The sequence below is a fragment of the Colletotrichum scovillei genome, assembly GCF_011075155.1.
Source record: "Colletotrichum scovillei strain TJNH1 chromosome Unknown Contig00009, whole genome shotgun sequence".
Lineage (NCBI taxonomy): Eukaryota > Fungi > Ascomycota > Sordariomycetes > Glomerellales > Glomerellaceae > Colletotrichum > Colletotrichum scovillei.
The window spans coordinates 4470707-4492832 of NW_023336267.1; the positions used below are offsets into that span (position 1 = coordinate 4470707).

General features: G+C 51.0%; 7 protein-coding genes across 7 annotated transcripts; 5 read left to right on the top strand and 2 right to left on the bottom strand.

Moving 5' to 3' along the window:
- Window positions 1-8: 8 nt before the first annotated feature.
- On the top strand, window positions 9-4089 carry HER10_EVM0010342 (cytochrome P450; the record flags this gene model as incomplete). Its single annotated transcript, XM_035479805.1, has 8 exons — window positions 9-467; window positions 550-668; window positions 719-754; window positions 819-1511; window positions 1636-2461; window positions 2521-3098; window positions 3160-3356; window positions 3411-4089. The coding sequence occupies exons 1-8, from the start codon at window positions 245-247 to the stop codon at window positions 4087-4089; spliced, it is 3351 nt and encodes a 1116-aa protein (XP_035329967.1). The 5' UTR covers window positions 9-244.
- Window positions 4090-4880: 791 nt separating this feature from the next.
- HER10_EVM0012661 (uncharacterized protein) lies at window positions 4881-5840 on the top strand (the record flags this gene model as incomplete). Its single annotated transcript, XM_035482052.1, has 1 exon — window positions 4881-5840. One exon carries the CDS (start codon window positions 4881-4883, stop codon window positions 5838-5840), a length of 960 nt encoding a protein of 319 aa, XP_035330235.1.
- A 1258-nt stretch (window positions 5841-7098) lies between these two features.
- HER10_EVM0013001 (uncharacterized protein) lies at window positions 7099-9015 on the top strand (the record flags this gene model as incomplete). The annotated part of the gene is made up of 1 exon (XM_035482374.1): window positions 7099-9015. One exon carries the CDS (start codon window positions 7099-7101, stop codon window positions 9013-9015), a length of 1917 nt encoding a protein of 638 aa, XP_035330275.1.
- A 1414-nt stretch (window positions 9016-10429) lies between these two features.
- HER10_EVM0010511 (calpain family cysteine protease) lies at window positions 10430-13542 on the top strand (the record flags this gene model as incomplete). Its single annotated transcript, XM_035479968.1, has 2 exons — window positions 10430-12031; window positions 12090-13542. The coding sequence occupies exons 1-2, from the start codon at window positions 10686-10688 to the stop codon at window positions 13540-13542; spliced, it is 2799 nt and encodes a 932-aa protein (XP_035329995.1). The 5' UTR covers window positions 10430-10685.
- Window positions 13543-13996: 454 nt separating this feature from the next.
- HER10_EVM0001210 (uncharacterized protein) lies at window positions 13997-15792 on the top strand (the record flags this gene model as incomplete). Its single annotated transcript, XM_035470965.1, has 4 exons — window positions 13997-14316; window positions 14385-14516; window positions 14615-15443; window positions 15502-15792. 4 exons carry the CDS (start codon window positions 13997-13999, stop codon window positions 15790-15792), a joined length of 1572 nt encoding a protein of 523 aa, XP_035328848.1.
- A 144-nt stretch (window positions 15793-15936) lies between these two features.
- Window positions 15937-18812, bottom strand: HER10_EVM0012869 (C6 zinc finger protein; the record flags this gene model as incomplete). Its single annotated transcript, XM_035482249.1, has 3 exons — window positions 15937-16008; window positions 16125-16359; window positions 18217-18812. The coding sequence occupies 3 exons, from the start codon at window positions 18810-18812 to the stop codon at window positions 15937-15939; spliced, it is 903 nt and encodes a 300-aa protein (XP_035330254.1).
- Window positions 18813-20178: 1366 nt separating this feature from the next.
- Window positions 20179-21027, bottom strand: HER10_EVM0003628 (uncharacterized protein; the record flags this gene model as incomplete). Its single annotated transcript, XM_035473295.1, has 1 exon — window positions 20179-21027. One exon carries the CDS (start codon window positions 21025-21027, stop codon window positions 20179-20181), a length of 849 nt encoding a protein of 282 aa, XP_035329113.1.
- Between the last annotated feature and the right edge of the window lie 1099 nt (window positions 21028-22126).

Consider the following 22126-nt stretch of genomic DNA (forward strand, 5'->3'; position numbering starts at 1 on the left):
CTGATTCAAAGCCTCTCCAGCGTGGTATTCTGTGGATTCTGCTCCCTCAGCCACAACCAGCCTTGCCCCGAGGACACCGAAGGTAGGGATTACCAATCTGAGCGACTCCGTCGGCCATCGAAATTGTCCCGTTATGCTTGGCTATCGCCTCAGATTGCCTATATATCAACAAAATTAGAAAACCTGTGATTTTCAAGACGACGATATATAGGCAGCAAGAGGTCATCGGATTATCAAGTCCATAATGTCGTCCATCTCGAATACCCAGTCATCAGACTCCATTCCGACACTCGAAAAGAGAAAACGAGTCTTCAGTCTTTCTCGGAGGTCTTCTAGAAAAGCCGTCGACATGCCGAACAGTATCATTGAAATCCCAGAACCGCCACGGAAGCCCGTCTTGGGGCATGTGACTGAGATCGACCAGGACTATCCCTTAGGGTCCTTTGTACACATGGCAAACAAATATGGTGTGTAGCATTACCCCGGAAGTGGATACGTGATTGCCGCAAGACTTATCGGACAGCATGTCCAAGACTGACCATTCCCAAGGCCCTATCTACAAACTTGATCTTCTAGGCCAGAAGCTGGTTTTCGTGAACACCCACGAGCTAGTCAACGAGTGCTGCGATGATAAGAGGTTCAAAAAGTCGATAGAAGGAGACCTCACCGTAAGTCAAATCGCTCGAGTGTTTGGGATATGGCTGACAACAAGCCATAGGAGCTTCGCGACGCTGTGCACGATGGCCTATTCACCGTAAGTTAGATGATGTTTCTTAGCCTCACGGGCTGTTCGCTACACCGGGCTAACCCTACGGTAGTCGAAAGGCGTCGAGGAGGAGAATTGGGGCATCGCCCACAGAGTCCTGATGTCTGCTTTTGGTCCCCTTGCCATTAGAGGCATGTTCGACGATATGCACGACTTAGCCGCCCAACTTGCGCTTAAGTGGGCTCGCCACGGATCTTCTACTCCCATTCACATTGGTGAAGACATGACGAGACTCACCATGGACACAGTTGCTCTTTGCTCGATGGGCTACAGATTCAACTCTTACTACCGCGAAGACACGCACCCGTTTATCACAGCAATGTACGCTGTCATGAAAGAAGCCGGCGATAAGGCATTGCGCGTACTGCCTCAAGTCTTCTACAAGAAGCAAGACCGCAAGTACAAGGCGAACATCAGCTTCCTTCGGTCCACCGCGAGAGAGGTTCTCGAGGCTAGAAAGAAGGACCCGGAAGACGCCAATGGTCGAAAGGACCTCTTGACTGCGATGCTCAACACTGTTGATCCAGTGACGGGCCGCAAGATGACGGACGAGAGTATCATCGACAATTTGATCACCTTTCTTGTCGCCGGCCACGAGACCACTGCTGCTACATTTACCTTCACCATGTACTGGTTGCTGAAGAGACCTGAAGTATATCGAAAAGTCCAACAAGAAGTCGACAGCACAGCTGGTGACGGTCCTCTCAAGGTCGAACATGTCGCTAAGCTGAAATACTTGAGTGCAGTGAGTTCCAACTTATCCTCATACCTCTAGGTTCCAGCTCTAGTGTAGAGCCTAGGCAGGGTTACACAGAGCTTCCTGGTCTCCCATGGCCCTCTACCTCATCCGCACTAACATCTATCGACAGGTCATAAGAGAAGTTCTGAGACACAGCGCTCCCATCTTTGGCTTCGGTAGAGAGGCTATGAAGGACGAGATTATTGGTGGCAAGTACCGCGTCAAACCCGGAGAGCAGATCCTCTGTTTCTTGACCAAGTCACATCTTGATCCCAAGGTATTTGGAGACGACGCAGAGGAATTTCGACCAGAGAGGATGCTCGACGAAAACTTCGACCGGCTGATGAAAGAGTTCCCTAACTGCTGGAGTCCCTTCGGTACTGGTATGCGTGGGTGTATTGGTAGGGCATTCGCCTGGCAGGAGATGGTGCTCGCCCTCGCTTTGCTGATGCAGAACTTCAACTTTGTCATGCACGACCCCAACTACGACCTGAAAGTCTCGCAGACGCTCACGATCAAGCCGAAAGACTTTTACATTCGGGCCATTTTGAGAGAGGGGTTAACGCCGTCGATGCTGGAAGCTCGGATGGCCGGCTCCCTGACCGGAGGACTGCCCGCCCAGCCGAAGGTCAAAGCCCACGAAGCTACGGATGGAGCAAAAGACACAACTAGCCCTGTCACAAAAGCGAATGTGGCAATCTTTTATGGTTCAAACTCTGGCACGTGCGAATTCATGGCTCAGAGACTTGCTAGCGATGCGACATCTCATGGCTTCAGTGCGACCGTTGACTCACTTGACACCGCGCGAGAATCGCTTCCGACAGATCGTCCCGTCGTCATCGTCACGTCTTCATACGAGGGCGAACCGCCTCATAACGCTGCGCTCTTTGTCGATTGGATGTCCAATCTCAAGGGCAAAGAACTCGAGAACGTGGCCTTTGCTGTCTACGGCTGTGGTAAGATCTGATCGGCTCTCCTAGACTTGACGTCTGCTAATACAGTTTGATTTCTCTAGGTCACGCCGATTGGGTGAAAACATATCATCGGGTTCCCAAGCTCGTCGATGCAACGCTCGAGGAACGTGGGGCGCGTCGAATCATTCCGCTTGGCACGACGGACGCCAAAGACCGAGATATGTTTTCCGACTTTGAGGCCTGGGAAGATGAGGTCTTGTGGCCTGCGCTCGTAACAAAATTTGGCGGAAACTCCGATGGAAACGGTAACAGCATTGCAGAGGCAGGCTTGTCAGTGTCATTTTCCACTCCCAGGACGTCAACTCTCCGCCAAGACGTCAGAGACGCGCTCGTGCTGGATGCCCGCACCCTCGCCCAAGGACACCTGGGTCCAGTTAAGAGACACATCGAGGTGCAGCTTCCTACAAACATGCGCTACTCCGCTGGCGACTACATCGCCGTGCTCCCCCACAACCCCAAGGACACAGTAGCGAGGGTAATGCGCCGCTTTCATCTTACCTGGGACTCGCATGTTACCATCCAGGCTTCAGGGCCTACGACCTTGCCGACCAACGTTAGCAGCCCCGTTTCCGACGTGCTAAGCTCGTACATCGAGCTATGCCAAACCGCTTCAAAAAGGGTGAGTCTCAGAATCGATATCTAATTGATACTGGACGAAAATGCTTACACGCTGATCAAAGAACATCTCGACTCTGTCGCAGCTTGCGAAGGAAGAGGAGGTCAGTCGTAAGCTTCAGTACTTGGCTACTGACGGCTATGACACCGAGGTCAAGGGAAAGAGACTCTCTGTTCTCGATATTGCCGAGCAGTTCCCATCTCTGGTCATCCCTTTCAACCACTTCTTACTCATGCTGCCTCCTATGAGAGTCCGTCAATAGTAAGACTAGACTATCACCCCGTCTTGAGGCGTTGTCCTAACAATAGTGAACAGCTCAATTTCTTCGTCACCCCTTGTGGATCCCGGTATTGCCACCGTCACCTATGGTGTTCTGGATGAGCCCGCCTTGTCAGGACAAGGTCGGCACGTTGGCGTCACCTCCTCTTACCTTGCTACTTTGACTGCCGGTGACCGCCTTCAAGTTGCCGTTCGGGCTTCGCAGGGCGGCTTCAAACTTCCAATCGACATGGATAAGACGCCTCTCCTGTGTGTTGCAGCCGGAACCGGCTTGGCACCATTCCGCGCCTTCGTTCAAGAACGTGCTACCCTACTCAGCAACGGTCGCTCTCTTGCACCGGCCATCCTATTCTTTGGGTGCTGTGACCCAGAAGCTGATGATCTCTATCGTGAAGAATTCGATAAGTGGGAGTCCGTCGGTGCTGTGAAGATGTTCAGGGCCTACAGTCGTAAACCCGAAGCTTCCAATGGATCCAAATACGTGCAAGATCGCATCTGGCAGGAGCGTGAGATGTTGTACGGGCTGTGGGATCAAGGCGCCAGAGTCTATGTCTGTGGTTCTAATAGAGTAGCCGAAGGAGTGAAGGATGTTTTGCTTAGGGCGGCCAGGGAGAAGAGCGAATTGGACGATGGAAAGCCGATGGATGATGAGGAGTTGGAGGAGTGGTTCAGCAAAATCCGCAACGAGCGATATGCGACTGATGTATTTGACTGAAACTCGCAACCTTCTCGAATCCAGTAATTTGGAAGACTTCGGGTTCGAATCAGGGCGTTCTTGCTTCTGGGGTCTGCATGAAATCTGTCTTTCGGCAGGTTGTAGGAAAAGTTTCTGATTTCAGACGAAACTACTTGTACTCAGTCCCAAATCCAGAATGGCAATATGTTGATCGGTGTATCATCGCAACCATCAGTCATCAAATCAGTCGTAGCAACACTAGACGGGCGAGGAGAGTTGGGAAAAGTCCAACGTTTGACAGCTGGACAAACGTCGACACGCGAGCTACGTCATGTGCCATGCAATGCAAGCCGGAAGTCAATTCCACAGCCAAAACCTCTCCTAGGAAAAACGAAAGGAAGCAATACCAGCATTGCCTACGTGGCAATCCGGATCGGTCATGCGCTCAGAGAATTTCGCCCGAGCCCCGGCGGATTGCTGGCCTGGAGCTGGTTCATGCCGCTCGGACGAATTGGAAGCTTCCAACTATCAACGCTTTGAAACGCGGAGCTTCTAGTCATCTGAAATTTCCAGACTAATAGGTTCATGGTGCCGAGTGGCGCAAACGTTAAAGCTGCAGCTTAAACTCATGATTTATGGGGATATAATGCCTTTCGCGTACCCCCGACAGGGAAAATAGACCAGGGCGAAACATCTCTTTCCCCCCTTAACAAACCAGGAGTTTGGGAGAAGCTCTTTGCATAAAAGTCACCATGGGCCCAGGTTTCTCGCTTCTGGGGATGGTTGTCGGGGTTCTGTCCATTTTCTACTACGCAAAACAGACGCAGAGGATGACGGGCCTCAAATTCGACACAGAGTTCTGGGCGGTTGCCGGTCCGCTGATTGCCATCCGACCGCCGAAGGGACCTACCAATGCATTGGAGCTCCGAGCCAGCGTCAACGCGGGTCTCTCGGCTATCCTCAAAGATGTCCTGCCGGACGGTATAACAGAAACCAAGCATATTGTCAAGTCATTCGACGGCGAAACAATTACACTCCACCAGTTCACACCGAGCGGAACCAAAAGCATAGGCAAGCAGTCGGCTTTCATCTACGTTCATGGAGGAGGGATCGTGGGGGGGAACATCGACCCGCACAGCCGGCCACTCGCCGCGAAAGCTGTTCTGGAATCCGGGGTCCAGATGTTCGCTGTTGAATACCGCTTAGCGCCCGAGTTCCCGTTTCCAACACCTGCCGAGGATTGTTATGCTGCTTTAAAGTGGCTGAGTGAGAATGCAAACGAATTAAACATCGACGCGTCTCGCATAGGCTTTTACGCGTTGAGCGCCGGCGGTGGCATAGCTGTAGGCGCATCAATGTTGGCGAGGGATCGAGGCTTGTCACCGCCATTGGCGAAGCAGATTCTCATATACCCAATGCTAGACGACAGAACTAGGGTTGAAGCAGACAATCCTTTATCGAAGTTCCTTACCTGGACGGATAAGTCGAATCAGATTGGCTGGAATGCGTACCTCGAAGGCAAGGCCGGGGGATCAGGCATACCTCCGCATGCGGCACCAGGGAGAGCAACTGAGGTTGCGAACCTCCCTTTTACATACATCGACGTTGGTGGAGTTGATCTGTTCTGCGCTGAGGCGGTCGCATTTGCAAATAAGCTTGCATCCGCTAATGTGCAAATGGAATTGCATGTATATCCTGGACTGCCTCACATCTTCGATCTCTACGCCCCTACGATAGAGCTCACGCAATCGGCGAGGCAAAATAGGCTGAGGGCGGTCAGAAGTCTTTGAAGATATTTGATTCCAACATAATTAGACATGACTGTTTTCTATTTTATACATAATTTTCCTCCTCCTCCTAGGACTCGCTCAATTTACTGAACTAGAACCCGCAGCTTTGATGCTGTGGCCTCAGTTGCTAACTACATAGGGGGTCTAATACTATTGTTTGAAGACCGACTTCTGAGACAACATGGCATTATAGTGATATCGATGATGCAATCAAGACTCCGAAGCCGATTTGGCTACAGAGTCCTCGTTGAGCAATTCTCTTCACTGTGATGCATTTTCGAAAGGCTTGGTCAAGAGGAAAGCATGATGAACAGTTCTCGCAACAGGTCGTCCGATGAAAGTGATCATATAAACCGAAAAGTTGGTGCTGAACCAGTAGCCAAGGCCTTCCGGACAAAGTCCGAGGCCGAATCTGCGGGATTATTGCCAGGAACAGGGATCCTGTACCCATCTTTCGACTCGAACGAGTAGCAATAGCCACTCGAGTAAGCTTAATTCAGGCTAAAAGTAAGCACTATCCCGGTGGCTACATGATCTGTGGGCTGATGTCTCGAAGAAAATCTTTGCTATTTTACTTCGACGACCCGTCCCGCTTACATAAATCGGAGATGGTTCCTCATTCTCGAAATATTGGTCTAGGATCGGAGCCAGACAAATGACAAAGCCATTGAAATGCAGGTTCTCAGTGGCGCGTCTCTGCGTACAGTCTAAAGGCACTGTATACTTGCCCATGAAGGAATCTATCCTGGCCTTAGTCGGAGTCTAGTCCCGCCAAGGTGGTGATCCCTCCCCAATAGAGAGATATGGACCATCTGATTAGATGGCATGTTCCCCCAATAGTGGATTCAGAAAGGATCTGATAAACACAATGAGCCAACCATCCCACCTTGAACTTAGCTGTCTCACCCGCGTGTCCGGGACACTGGGCGAACCGATGTCGGAACGTACCGAAAGAGACTTGTACTTGTAGACTGATCTTTATGTCACGCAGCAGAACCATGTCGTTGGCCACTTTCTGGTTGCCTATGTTCGTAGTGTGGGGTGACCATTCCGTAGCACTTCGCTAGATCCCAGCGGAAGGATTGCGAGGTGGCACTGGATCGCTGCCAAGACCGTAGAGTTTTCGCTGTCTGTCTCTTCATGAGGCCTTGATAAACTTCTTCTACCCTTCTTCAAGTCGCTCTCTGTCTGTGTCTGTGTGAAATCAACTTCATCTTGAACCTCTCGGAAACTCAGGCAGCTTGAGAAGTCGCCAAATATGTCGACACCTGCGGCCGACAATCAGCCAGTGGCTCCCGAAAAGGCCCCCGCCCAGAACAATGCACCTCAGGACTTCTTCGAGCCGGATGAGAAGCCCGACCAATCCGCTGATCATGAAGGGTCAAAGGAAGTCGGCGTCAGCAGAGTCGAAGCCTTCAACAAGGTACTCTACCATTCTGGCCAGAAGGGCAAGGTGCTACTCTGGCTCCTCGGTATATCCATCGGCCTGACCATGTTTGCCTATGCCCTCGATATGGGTATTACCACAACCATCTTTGGCACGCTGGCTGCTTCAACGTTCAAGGTGCACAGCCAACTTGGTACCGTCAACACTGCCAGTCAGATTATCCGCGCCATCAGCAAGCCTTTCATCGGAAAACTAGCCGACATCACCTCGCGACCTACGACGTACGTCGTGATTCTAGCGTTTTACGCCGTAGGCTTTGCCGTTGCAGCCAATGCCACCGCCTTCCCCGCCTATACCGTCGGTATCTGCTTTACTTCAGTCGGCAAGTCAGGTCTCGATCTTCTGAGCGACATCATTGTGGCCGATTTAACTCCCCTGGAATGGCGCGGCTTCTTCGGTGCTTGCCTGTCCCTGCCTTTTATCGTCACTGTCCCCGTCAACGGTTTCATCGCTGAAGGCTTTTACGAGAACTGGCGATGGGGCTTAGGCATGTTCGCCATACTCGTCCCTGTTCTCCTCATCCCGGCCATCTTTACTCTCTACGCCATGCAGCGTCGCGGAGAGAAGGCTGGCATGGTTACCATTGCCGACTCCAAGAACGTTCGTACCGGTGTCTCTGAGGCCCCCTCTAAGAACTTGGTGTACTGGGCCAAACTTGCGTACCGGGGCATGATTGATATCGACATCATTGGCCTCGTCCTACTTGGCTTTGCCTTCTCCCTGATTCTCTTGCCTATCACACTGGCTAAGAGTGCCGATGGTGGATGGACCAACGCAAGCATGATCGCTATGATCGTCATGGGTTTCGTCATTCTCATAATCTTCGTCCTGTTCGAAATATTCCTCGCTCCTAAGCCCCTCATGACGAAGAGCATTCTACAAAACCGCGCCTTCATTGCGGGTGTCATCATCCACACCTTCAATCAAATGGCCTCGTCCGTTCGCAATACCTACTTCTCGTCATACATCCTCATCATCAAGGAGTGGACTACCTACCAGTGGACTATCTTCTTGGGCATAACTACGATGGGTCTCTGCCTGGTCGGCCCTGCGGTTGGTCTCATTCACCGCAGCACTCATCGCTACAAGAGCCTTATGGTCTTCGGTGCCGCGGCCAAGATTCTCGGTTATGGCCTCCTGGTCCAACCGACCGGCAATATGACTCAAGATACTGCTCGGCTCGTAGCAGCGCAGCTCATCTTCTGTCTATCTTCTCTCAACGTAGTTGGTGCGCGTGTTGGTGTACAGGCGTCAGTTCCCCACGACGATGTTGCTTCAATCATTTCCATCATCACTCTGTGGTCTACTTTGGGATCCAGTATCGGAAGCGCCGTTGCAACGAGCATCTGGACGGAGCAGATGGTTGACCAGATGCGTGAAGAACTTCCCGGCGTTTCCAACAGTGTTATCGCCAAGATTTACGGCAATATCAAGACGTTGAAGAAGTACCAGTTCGATGATCCTATCCGCCAAGGATCTATCCGCGCCTACGCTATCGTAAACGGGCATATAACAATCGCCGCCATCTGCTTGTCCTGTATTTCTCTTATTGCTTCTTTCTTTATGCCAAACTACTATCTGGGCAAACAGCAGAATGCCGCCAACAACAAGGGTCTGGATGGCGAGATTGTCGACGTACCGGATCACAGAGGAGCTGGAGAGACAGCGATTGCTCAACCGGAGGCCACAACCCTGTGGCAGAAGGTGCTTGCTTTGTACCGCAAGTAGTTCTTGCTTACTCAATATCGAGCCTGACCATATCCACCTAATCGAGCAGCATCACGAAGGAGATGAGTCGGCTATAGACCTCGTAGTAAGAACATGAGCACATTCCAAAGCCTCCAAATGATATTGACGGATGCCAACACATTCAATTTTTGATGAAAGACAGTTTTCGCATAACTGTCTACGTAGCCTTTCAAAGCCCAGTATTCAAAGTATTCAGTATCATCTGTGCCAGACGAGAACTGAAGCTTGTACAACTTTCAAGGAATGTATACAGTGAGCTTTACTACTACTGGAAAAGGCAGGCCCTTGGAGGGCCATTCAAGATATTGGTCAACATGGCTATGTACATCTATTCCATACCATAAGTAGCCTGGATATGCTTCCAATCAGACGAAGACACTGACGTCGCAAAGAGATAGAGGGACGGTCAATCATTACTAATGTATGAATAAGTTGGAGCATTACATTCTTGAAAGATAGCATCAGAGTTTCTCTTCATCGGCGTCGCCATGGTTGAAGAACGGATTCCCTGTCGTGTATAGAAGCCAATCTAGCAATGATCGGCCTCAGGTCTAAGTCAATTTGGGAGTCAATGATGCTTTTGTCCAATGTACGCACTTTCCTCTCCTGTGATATGCGCATATATGTGACCAATCGTTCAACGTGACATCTCGATCACCTTAAGTACTATGTTCTCTAGGTCTGGCCAAGTATGACACCCTATCAGAATGATCAGCCGTGAGCCTGTCATTCCTGTGACTGCAGTCCAAATTTCAGCTTCATCTTCCCGTCTGCACAGAACCCCTGTTTGGGTTACTCCAGTCCAAAATGAGTTGGTCGTAAAGGCTTGGGGAAACGACACGCACTAACAGTGGCCTGCATCTCATGCATGCATGGCGTTCCAAGTCTTACGTGAGAGTCGCCAGTTCATCGCGCGGGGTTATCGTTTTCACAATTACCTCGCTAGAATGAGACACCAAGCCGATTCCTTATGTTATTTGCCGTGCGCGGCCGAGAAGGAGACCCTGGGTATCAGCCATATGCTTCGCTGTCATGGCCCAACCTCGCGGCGCTAAAGTCATTGGCGCCATGGGCCTACCTGATACTAGGCCCTGAAGCCCGGCGGCAGAATGGCCCCCAATCTGGGTGCTGTTGGTACTTGTAGTACGAATTGCCAGATCCAACCCTGGCGATTCGCTGCACATCAGAGCAAGTTCAGTCAAACATTCTGCAGAATGCGGCCAAGCAAGCCGACCGTTCCGATACCCAGGGCGCCTTCATACTAACTATCCCATACAATTGGTTCAGTTTCGTTACGCATTTCAATATTGTCACATCCAAGTAACGTGATTTTAGGCAGCCTCACACCCAAACACCCTGATGTGCGGTTGTACACGGGAACTATCGCTGGTGCGTCAGCACTAGATGCCGGGTCAAGTAGGTAGGTAGGTCGTAGCCTTACCAAGGCCTTCTCATAGCACTCTTCAAGGCGTGAATGATATCTTCGTCAGACTGCGACGACTACTTAAGTCCAGCAGCATCGCCGAAACGAGCTCAATCCTATTGCACAAGTCAGTCTTTCTTCCTGTGTCAAGGGAAGCCGACGCAAGCAAGACACCAATTTAGTGATTCAACCGGTTTTGGCTACCAAGTCAGCGACGCTTCTCAATATGGCGACGTACGGCGATCCACCACCACCAGTGCCTCCCCTCCCTCCAGCAACGAAGCGCTCGAAGAAGAGTCCCCAAGAAACCTTGTCTGACTTCTGGGACAAATTCCACTCGAAGTACCCGGGGAAGGTGACATCCATCTTCCCTCGCGCCCTCTACACATCCCTCCTGCCTGCTTTCCAGGAGAAGGGAGCATCTTCCACCCGCAACGCGCAGGAGTCATATGACGCGGCCGCTCGCGAGTGCCGAGAGAAGGTCAAGCGAATCATCCGAGAGTGCGAGAGAACGAATGAGAAGTTTACCGACCCCGACTTCGATATCGAGCGCGACCCTAAAAAGAATTGTCTTAACGGTCTTATCCGTGACGGGGACCAGGGTACTGGCGGAAGTGGCGCCGCGGGAGATGTGCCGTATGTGAGCAGCTGGGATGTGAAGAACAGCCTCGACACACTTAACGCCGCGCAGATCTTGGGTCCCAGCTCTACTATCCCCATCGACCCCACGGCGGTGAGCCGTTTTCTTGGGGGCGACAGTGACATCTGGAATCCCTTTGCCAATGCAGCTGCCGGTAAGGGAGCCAAGTCGGGATCTGGCAAAGTCTCGAAGCGTCATGGCGTCCGTGGAGGCGAGTACTACAACCCTGGTTCAATCCACCGCGTTGACTGGATCTTTGATTCGCCGCAATTCACGATGAACGGCTACTCGTCTTCCGATATCAAGCAAGGTTCTAACGGTGACTGTTGGTGGCTCGCCGCGGTTGCCACCATTGCGCACCGGAAAGACCTCATGGAGAAAGTCTGCGTTGCTCGCGACGAAGAGTGTGGTGTCTACGGCTTTGTCTTTCAACGCGATGGCGAGTGGATTTCGACAGTCATTGACGACAATCTCTACCTCAACGAGTCAGACTTTGACTACTACGGAGACGTCTATGATGCAAGTGGCAAGAAGGCCCGCCTGCATAGAAAGAGGCATCAGACGGGCTCTGATGCTCTCTACTTTGCTCGCTGCGATGATCAGAATGAAACGTGGTTGCCGCTTCTCGAGAAAGCATACGCCAAGGTTCATGGCGACTATGAGGCCATCTCGGGTGGCTGGCCCGGCGAGGGAGTTGAGGACATGACAGGTGGCGTAACCTCAACCATCGCAACTAACCGCGTGTTGAGAAAGGACAAGTTGTGGAAGGAGCTTGTCAACTCTGACGGAGAGTTTGTCTTCGCCCTTGCCGCCATGGGTACTGGGTGGGACTGGCAGAAGAGCGGCCTGGCGTTGGGGCACGCATACTCCATCCTTCAGTCACGAGAGGAGGTTGACGAGGACGGCAATAAGGTCCGCCTCGTTCAGATTCGGTCAGATTTGTTCCCAGAGTCTCAATATCTTGCCTTGCTCTGACACTTAAACCAACAGGAACCCTTGGGGCGAACGATCCGATGGTGGTGTCGGCGAATGGAACGGGCCATGGTCCGACGGCTCCAAAGAATGGACACCATACTGGCTTAAGCGCATGAATCATACCTTTGGCGATGATGGCGTCTTCTGGATGTCGTACCAGGATATGCTCTCGACCTTTATGTACATCCACCGCACGCGCCTGTTTGACGACAAGTGGACCGTCGTGCAACAGTGGACCTCCGCCAATGTATCTTGGGTGACAGGTTTCCTCCAGACCAAGTTCGTTGTAGAGGTCAAGAAGTCGGGCATGGTTGTATTTGTTCTGACGCAGCTTGACGATCGCTACTTCCACGGGTTTGAGGGACAGTACTGGTTCGAACTGCACTTCGTCCTTCAGCAAGCTACTTCTACCACCTCCGCGGCCAGCGATGAGTCCAAGGATGGAGAGAAGAAGAAGGCGGATGCCCCTAAGCCAGAGCAGATTTGCCGCGTCCGCCCTGTGCACAAATGGGAGAATCGCTCGGTGAGCTGCGAGGTCGACCTAGAGCCAGGCATCTACGAGGTTCTGCCTAAGATCACAGCCGTTCGTAACAGCGAAGGCGACGTCAGCACAATCAAGCCTGTTGAGGAGGTAGTCAAGGAGTATGCCGAACGCAACCCGCAAAAACTGCGACAGGTAGGCTTGCAGTACGATATCGCCCACGCTAAGGGTGGTGTTCGGAACGATGACGAGCTCGTAGAGAAGAAGAAGCTTGAAGCGAAACAGAAGAAGGAGAGCAAGAAAGCAAAGAAGAGAAGAAAGCAGAAGAAAGCGCTCGGTATTGCGGCGAAGGCGCTTGAGGATTCCGCCAAGGTTGTGTCTAACCTCGCGAACGAGGGCAAGAAGACCGAGGAAAAGAAGGATAGCAAGGACGCTGTGGGGAAGGAAGGGAAGAAGGCCGAAGACAAAGATGAAAAGAAGGAGGACAATTCGATTGCAATCAAAATCGCGGTTAAGGAGTCAGCTCAGCCCACTGAGGCAGAGAAGCCAGCAAACGTAAATACGTCAAAACCTGGTGATGGCCCGACTCCGGAGCCGAAAAAGAACGATGAAAAGGAGCCTACGGAGGATAAGACTGAGGAGAAGAAACTCGAAAGAGATGAGAGCGAGAAGAAGTCTGAGGAGTCAAAGCCAGCCGAGGAGACTGCCATCGTTGAATCTAAGGCCGAAGACGTCGCTGATGAGGCGCCTGTTGAGGAAGCGCCTGCTGAGGAGGATGAGGCTTCTGATTCAGACTCTGATGCTGAATCCACTGTTTTAGATGACGAAGAGGAGCTGGCTGGATCTCCATGGAACGCTGTCTGTGTCTTGGGCCTGCGTGTCTATGCTCGGGACCCCGAGGTTTCCATCAAGCTCGTCAAGCCGAGTGATGCCGAGGAGGCTTCAAGCTTGATTGTTGATGGCGAGGCTGCAGGTGCTACTGGTTGAAATTTGTAAATGATGATAGAAACGACCGTCATGAAACATCTCTGTAGGACCCAGCACGACTTTTCTCTTCTCCTTCCTTAACACTGAATGTTGTAGTGACCCTTGATGTTGATGAAGCTGGTTGACCAGCGGATCTCATTGCTCACATAGGAGGGCCTTAAAGTTTACATACGTGACCTCTCGATGAAATTCCCTACATATTTGCGCACAATTCAATACAACAGCTACAGCATTGCAGAAGCCTATCCTTTAGAAGCGCTTTCGAAGCATCTCTGCCAGGGTCCACTGATAGTAGGTGTTTATCGCTAGGGATCCGACAACTCGATCAGGAACCCCGCACTATTCCTATTCGGGTTATCAAAAACGCTGTATCCGAAGATGAGTCGAAAGATATCGAGGGATTGATCCAACTTCTTCATGGCATCTCGGTGTCTTCAACATCAGAACTGACAAAATGCCTCACAGATCTGGATTCTCAGTGTCATGTCTCCAATATCTATCATTGCTACTGGCATTCGTCGACCAAGGCCTTGCTTCACCAACCCACTCTCGGTCGCCCGGCTCTCCCGCAAAACATTTCCCCGCCACGGTCGACATCCCGGGATTCTCCCTCAGGCTCGGGTCCGACACGGCTAGTGTATGCAACAGCTCAACTCCCGGCGTCGCCGGCTTCATTGATACAACTGATGGCGATGATGAGAGTCATCTGTTCTTCTGGCTTTTTGAAAGCAAGCATCGTCCTTCTAATGATCCTGTAATATTATGGATGTCTGGGTCAGTGCTTCTCGTCGTCCCGAGCCAACACTAGCCTCTCAGCTAATTTTGTTTTTGAACATTGTCAGTGGCCCAGGAGCATCCTCTGCTGGTTATGGAAACCTGATGGAGTTAGGACCTTGTCGTATCGCGCCTGAGGGCGGGTATACTATTGATAACCCGCATGGTTGGAACACGAATGCGACCTTGATCTTTGTCGAGTGAGTGACTAATGTCTTTTGGGTACAACCTTGATCCTGAGGTTCGTGTCTATCACTTTCAAAGATGCTTAACTGACATTTGCATGGTCCAAATCCAGTCAGCCAGTAAGTGTCGGCTATTCAACGGGATCCAAGATACCCAATGGTCTGCAAGAAGCATCTCAAATGATGGATCGATTCCTTCGTCAATTCATGATCGCCTTCCCTCAATACTCAGGCCTTGATTTTTATATTGCTGGAGAGTCTTATGGTGGATCGTGGGTACCGGCTCTGGCTTCCACAATACTTGACAATCAGGCAAGCTCCCATGACATAAACTCCCATAATGTCGACCTCCATTCTGCTGCTCCAGGGTTCTCGGTTCAAAGCAACGAACATCATTGGGCAGGAGATCATTCACCGGTTCAGCTACCTTCGCGGGTTCCGCTCATCAACTTGAAGGGCATTCTCATTGGCAATGGATTAATACGACTTCGTGTTCAGAATCCAGGGACTTTCGAAGCGCTTTGCTCCGGGCCTGACAGTCTTCTCAGCACCTCTCAGTGTATTGAATGGGCCCCACTGAACCTGTGGTGCGAACAGAATCTAGGGGTCTGCGAAGGCACAGGCGATGATGAAGGATGGACATCCCGAGCTTGTATCGAGACACACGAGAAATGTTCCTCCATGAGCGGCTACGTTGTCAAGGCAATGAGGCGCAACCCTTATGACTGGAGACGACGATGTGGTGATGGTCCTTCGGAAGAATGCTACGCCGAGCTGGGCCACATCGACGCCTTTTTGAACCAGACAAAGGTAAAAGCTGCCCTCGGAGTCGACGAAGATGCTTCGTTTCAGGGAATCTCGTACGAAATCCTCAAGCAGTGGGAGAGCGTGGGTGACTTGTGGAAGTCCAGCGACGAGTACGTCAACGGGCTTCTCAATGAGGTAAGTAGCCCAAGCACAGAATAAGGCCTGTATTGCAACTCACTGACAACTCCTACAGGGGATTCGCGTTCTCATCTACGTGGGCGACAAAGATTTATACTGCAACGCAGCTGGAATGCGGCGGCTCATTAACGAGGGACTGGCATGGCATGGCCACCCCTTCTTCCGCTTCCGAGAGATGACTCCTTGGTACCATGACGCTAAGGTAGCTGGCAGGTGGAAGTCTTATAAAGAGCTTACCTATGCCGAGATATTCAACTCTGGTCACTTGGTCCCATTCGACCTGCCAGCCGAGTCTGCCTCACTAATCAACTCGTGGGTCCTGGATGAGCACCCACCAGTGCAGTAACCGGGGTAAAGCATATTGCGAACAGTTTCATACTTCATTAGACGGTTATTCGTATATGTATGCGTATTCTTCTCTAAGTAGAGTTAAGTATCGGACTCCGCAATTTCCAGTCGACCAAGGTTCCGTGAAGATGCAGGTAACGCTTCACACAGGCAATCTCCGGCCTGGGCAAGAAGGCACATATTCTCTCTTGGAAGACCTGGAAGCGGTTTCAGCCTCAGATTGTTTAATGTCGCCTCCAAATGCGCACATCTTGTTGCAATAAGTGACATTGTGGGGAGATAGCCGGTGTCGAATGTGAAATAAGGAGACCCTTCAAAGGTCGCAAGGACCTCCGGATCTACTATCCCTGCTTCTGTGGACATTGCTTTGAACACAGCCAAGTGACTGTCGTAGTCGTATTCTTTGTCACCAAACGCCGTGTTCAGCCATATCCTACAACATTCGTATCGCGACACAATGACGTATCGTAACGCCGTTGTTAGAGTCTCTTGCCCGGGGACAGGCTCGCTCGGTGGTGATGCAGGCCGGGCTTCAAATGCGTCAAATAGTAAGTCAAACCCCCCACTTCCTGGCACCCCCCTGTTTCTGGCACCCACAAAAACGATGGGATCACAACCCAACCTCCTCATTACTATTAACTATTGATCCTCAACCACACCCACTACAATACAACTGCCAGCCTCACTAGGGCATTCAGAGTCGCTGGATTCAGCCGTAATAACCTCCTTTTCACCCGCTTCGATTTGAGCCCGATGGATATCCCTGATGTTCGCAAACTTCGTGTTGGGATCGATCTGAACAGTCTTCCTCTTCCTAACTGCAGCGTTGGTAACTTGAGCCCTCAGGTGAGCCAGCTGCTGCTGGGCAGCTGCCAGTTGCCAGGCCTGCTCTGTGAAGCCTTTTTTCACCTTCCTGAACAGCAGCCGTTGAGTGCTGGTATCATTGTCGAGTTGGGTGTATAAGTGCAGTTGACCGCTGAGCTCTGCCAGCTTCCTGGGTGTCGACCAGACCACTGCAGAGGAAGCAGAATCCCATGGCTCAACAGGGGTAGTTTGTTGACCATTATGGCATCGCTTTTTGCCCCGACTGGTTGGTTTGGGTGTGGTGGGCAGCAGAAGGCTCAGGTAATACCATAGGGTTCATCAGGGGCAACCATCGCTACAGGGTGTAGACCAGTCCACTTCCAACCACTTCTGATGTTCGAGACTGATAGACCAGCAAGTCGAGCCTTCTGGTAACAGTCCAGGAAGTTCCTTTTACCTATAATGGTAGAGTCGTTCCATTGAGACAAGTAACCGAGCTCCTTCCGATAGGCTGACTTAACAGGGCTGAAGACAGACTGGTCAAGTGGCTGGAGGACATGAGAGGAGTGTGGTGGTAAGAACAGTAAATGGATATTGTTAATATATTCCACATGAAGTCTGTCGTCGTATGACTCCCATGCCCATCCACAATCAACAGTCGAGCCTCGCCCTCAGCCTCGGGCATAGTCTGTGGGATAAACACCTTCTCTAACCATTCAATGGCAGTTAAGTCTGTAGTCCAGCCATTATCTGTTGCTGTAAACTCCCACCCATCGTATGGAACCAGATGTAATGGAAACCACTGTTGTTGGACCGTCTTCCCTTGAAAATGATAAGAGGACGAAGTGCCCTACCCAAGGCTGAGATACACTCAATGATAGAGACCCATGCCCTCGACCCAGGTTGTTTCTTGCGAACAGACGTCGTCTCAGCCATGCCCAGCACTAACCCATTAGCTCCTGACCCTCGAGGATGCCAGTCTCATCCATATTATATCTGTTGGCTGGTTTGATGTCCTTGATCTCAGGGATAGCAAGGAACTTAAACCAGTTCCTAATGACCTCAGTAGATGCCCCATTAACGCGTCTAGAATCGATGGAACGACTTCTCTGAACCTTAATGATAGGGTTCCTTCTCACGAAGGCATAGATCCAGCCTTTTCTAATGGTTTGGTATCCCCAGCAGCAGCCAGAACTCGCTCTGCGAATTCCTTCACCTGTTGGTGCGTTGGTGCGAGGCCCAGCGAAGCCTGAATGCGAACCCATTGTGCCAGCTTACTCTCTGGTCAGGAGACAGCCTCTGCCAGTCAGCAAAAGCCACCACCTTGGAGACGTAGTTGGAGGGTTGATCGTGGTATCCCATACTCCAATGAGGCTCTCTTTTGACTCTTGCCGTTTGAGATGTCCTCGAGAGCCTGACGAAGCTGATCTTCGGTATATTGAGGCATTAGATATAGAAGAAGGTATGTGCAAAAAATGAGCCCATTTGGACTCGAATTGAAAATGTTGTGATAAAAGGAGGTTGGGGGTGGGCATTGCGTTGTGGTGGATTTTCGCGTTTTTGTGGGTGCCAGAAACAGGGGGGTGCCGGGAAGTGGGGGGTTTGACTTACCTTCCACTGATCTAGTGATGATGCAAGGCTGGCTTGCTCAACGAGTAGGTCAGGCGGCACAGTCTGGTGTTCTTCTAGGTACATTCTATAAGGGTCGCCATTCCGCACCAAGCGCATGGTGCGGCTGAAGATGTCGTCAACCATTCTTTGGGCGTCATAAAATGTTGAAAAGCTGCTGGGAATCGGATGCTCGAGACCTTCCAGATTGGGAAAGTCTCTAGGATCGGTCGCGTGCAGGAAAGCATAGATGCTCAATCGTCGAAACAGAGGCAGTAAGTGTTCCTTAGTCCATGCATAGTCCCTGATTGTGCTTTTCAAAAGCTGGAATCCGTGCTTCAAATGTTTCACCGTCTCATCACGGTTGACTTGTAGGAATTCAATAGTGATAAACAGCAGACACACCAGCAGTATAACGGGACTTCGCTCAGGAGAGGTCATAGTCCTGAGGTCACGGATAGCTGTGTTATAATGTTGCAAGGCGTAAAGATCGTCCTTCAAAAGAATCTCTTCATCCATGTCCTCCCGGAATTGTAGACGTTCACAGAGGGTACTGATGGCAATGACAGAGTGGCGTGCGGCTGGTTCGAAACTGGTGAACTGCATGACCAGTTTAGGCCAAAAATGAGGGTCCACGGCGCCCGACATGTAAGGGCCGGCTACTTCGCAGAAGAACTGCAAGGCTCTGCCCTCTCCGACGCCGTCTGCCCCCGGAAATACGTGGTGCGGTCGGTAACGGCGGAGTTGGGACTTGTTTGTTGGCGAGGGCGCCGGACTGTAGCCATCACACTGGCGGCCGGTGGCTTCGCAGCGATTGCAGGTTGGCTTGGTCTCGTCGCACTTCACTTTACGTATCCTACTTGGTCATGAGAGATTAGATGCGAGGTATCTTCTGAGGCAAGTTTCCAGCTCTCACTGTGTAAGGTACCGATGGATGGAATGGACACTCGCAGGCACACTCACTTGCATGTTATGCAGCCAGTTCTAGTCTTCCGACTGCCCTTTCGAGCCATCGTGTTTCTGCTTCAGGCCGTCTGCGTACCTAAGGCCACGACCCCACTCGGCCAGCCTCTCCGTCGAAGCGATAACGGGGCAAGCCACCTGCGGTTCTCATGACCCCGGAGCGGGTGAGGGAAGCTTAACCTAGCCGTGTAATGTCGACAAACACGTTGGCGACGACGGGCGTGCGTGCGGAGAAGAAGGAATTCTGGCGTCTGGAGATAATAATTCGGGTGTCCCTTCATGGTGCGTCTGCGGGGCGACAAGGGTCCAATGCGAGCCAACCAATATCAGCATAGCTCAGGCCAGCCAACAATGAAGAGCGACGCCCAGAGTCCTTGATTGGTCAGGCCGATGGACCATGAGACGGGGCTCTCGATGATGGAAAGTCTCAACTTTCGGAGTGAATGAGATGAAAGCTATATGTCAATATTTTTTGGATGCTCGTGATAATTGGGGTGTTAGGATGCAGGGTTGGTCTTCCTCAGTGAGCGTCTCGCCGCACTCTTATGGAGAATCAGAACGTAAGCTTATTACACAAGAAACTGCCTGAAGGATTTGTCGGGGTGGCTGTGACTGTCATCATGTCATTTTACTCTCTTGGATCAGGCAGCCACTGTTCAGCTGTCTGCTAAGCCCTTGAAAGCTTGCGCTTATGTCGCATCAGCTCAACGGAAAATCACAGATTTGGTAAGTTACCCGGATCAAGCGTTCATGACGGCGAATACAATTAGTCTACATACACCGTTGACTTTTCCCTTGAATTTTTGTCTTCCAAGAATAAGCCATAATACTAGACACCAAGCGGAATGTTCGAAACTGCAATTGTATGAAAATCGAAGGTTGACGAAGCTGAAAATCCGTCGGATCGAGAAGGTCGTCCAATGAATAGGATTTGTAAAGAAGTCGCTGAGATTGCATACCCTGAGCTGAGTCAAGTCTATCGATAACATATCCCCGCGCCCAGTAAGAATCAACGAAGCCGGTAGCGAATGTATCTACTTCCGTTACTGGTCCAGAGATCCACGCGGTCAATTTCCTTATCCTCCATCGCGGTGAAGGTTGACGGAATGCCTCGAACAGCGCGGCCAAGCGGATTCTGGTTCACGAGCCAGTTGAATGCCTTCCGCTCATCGGTTCCCTCCTCAGTCTTGTCGATCTGGAGTTCATTTGGTTCGCCCGCATCCTGGCTTCTCTCCATCCACAAATATGCCTGCTTGATCGACTCTAGTGCGTCTTCGTTTGTGATACTGGCGAAGCTGACATACTCGAGCTCCGAGACGTATTTGTTCGAGTATTCCTTCCAAGTAGCCATCATGATGGTCCGGAAACGACATTTGCGCGGCTCCGGTGTGGGGTCGTCTTCGTTGATCGCGTTGAAGACTCTGATTTCGTTCTCGCTTGGATACACAGCCATGTCATCCATGCTCCAGAACATGTCAGGCTTCCAGTCCTGGGGCGAAGGAATCATGACGCCGACATCGACCCTCACAGAGTCCGAACGACGGTGGGCTTGGAAGATGTAGCCTCTCTTTGTGATATCAGGCACACGGCCATCTTCGGTGTCGCTTAGATCGGCTGCAGCCGTTTGCTCTTCATTGTCTGATTCAGACTCGACTTCTTGTTCTGGCTGGGCTGAGCTAGAACCTTTGCTGCTCTTGCCTTTAAAGATGCTCTTTAACTTCCATCCCCGACGAATGATTTCAAAGTTACCTGAACGCTCTGCTAGCGACAGTGCATCAATGTCCGTTGCAGCGCTGTGGACAAAGCCACTCAAGAAGAGAAGAAGGCCAAAGATGGCAGTCGAAAGTAAGAAGCGCATAGTGGCGAGATTCACAAGAGGAGGAGAGTGTGAAAATCTGAATAGCGATCTCGTCAAGCCATTTCGTTTTCAAGGAGTTTTGTCTCGATTTAAAGCACGGTTTGGGGGATATAATTGGCGCCTTTCCCCAGAAGTCGGCTGGTCTTTTGGGCTGTCCAGGCTGTAGCCCATCCTGGTAGGGAATGACCGGAGAATGCAGAGATTACTCACCATAATAGTGTTCATTTATCCCACCGCCGGTCTGATTCGGTCATAACCGAAACGGATGGTTTTCAAATGACTTCACTCGAAGCTAAGGGCGGTTAAGAGACGAATTACACGGAACCTCCCAGCCCTATCCAGTTGTCCCTCAATTTCATATAAGTTTCAGGTTGACCACAAAATAAAGTTGAACTTGCGCTTAACGTTTGGGAACTAGCAGTCATTGCTTCGAATAATTCGCCTCCAAGGCTATGGTTTTGGTACACTTGCACGATTCTGATCCTGGGGAACGTCACGTAACAGAAACTTGCCGCACTGTTGCACGGAGTATCCATAGCCTTTTACGTTTAGACCATACTCTAATTGGGATAATAATTAAATTGTTGTCATTCATTGACACTTCTGTCTTTCATTTGGTTGTGGAACTGTAGCCAATGGGCACAACCGGATTCGGCCCGCATCCTTAAAGTTTAATATACGTGCCAAGCTATCCGTACTTCATCCTTGAACTTTGGCCCGACTCGGGAGGTACATGCTTTCCGCATGCGATCGGCCCGGCCCTCCATGCAGGCACGACGGCCTAGAAGACGTGTTAACTCGAAGCTTCATGATGGAGTTGTATCTTGCTACTAGACCTGGTAGCTCGTAAGCAGATTAGATTAGGCTTAGAACGCATGGTGAATCTGGGCTGATGTCGCATCATCACACGTCATTCGAGAAGTGCAGGGCGCCTCGTATTGAGAACTTGGCAGCGAGGACCAAAAGGTCACAGCTTTTTCTAGAAAAGTCTAATTCCTTTGCCTCATCGTAGATGGTTTCTGAACCGCCATCTCTAATTAGCGGCTGTGCCCACAAATTTAACTAAACACAACTCAGTAGTCAGGTAAGGCTGACAAGT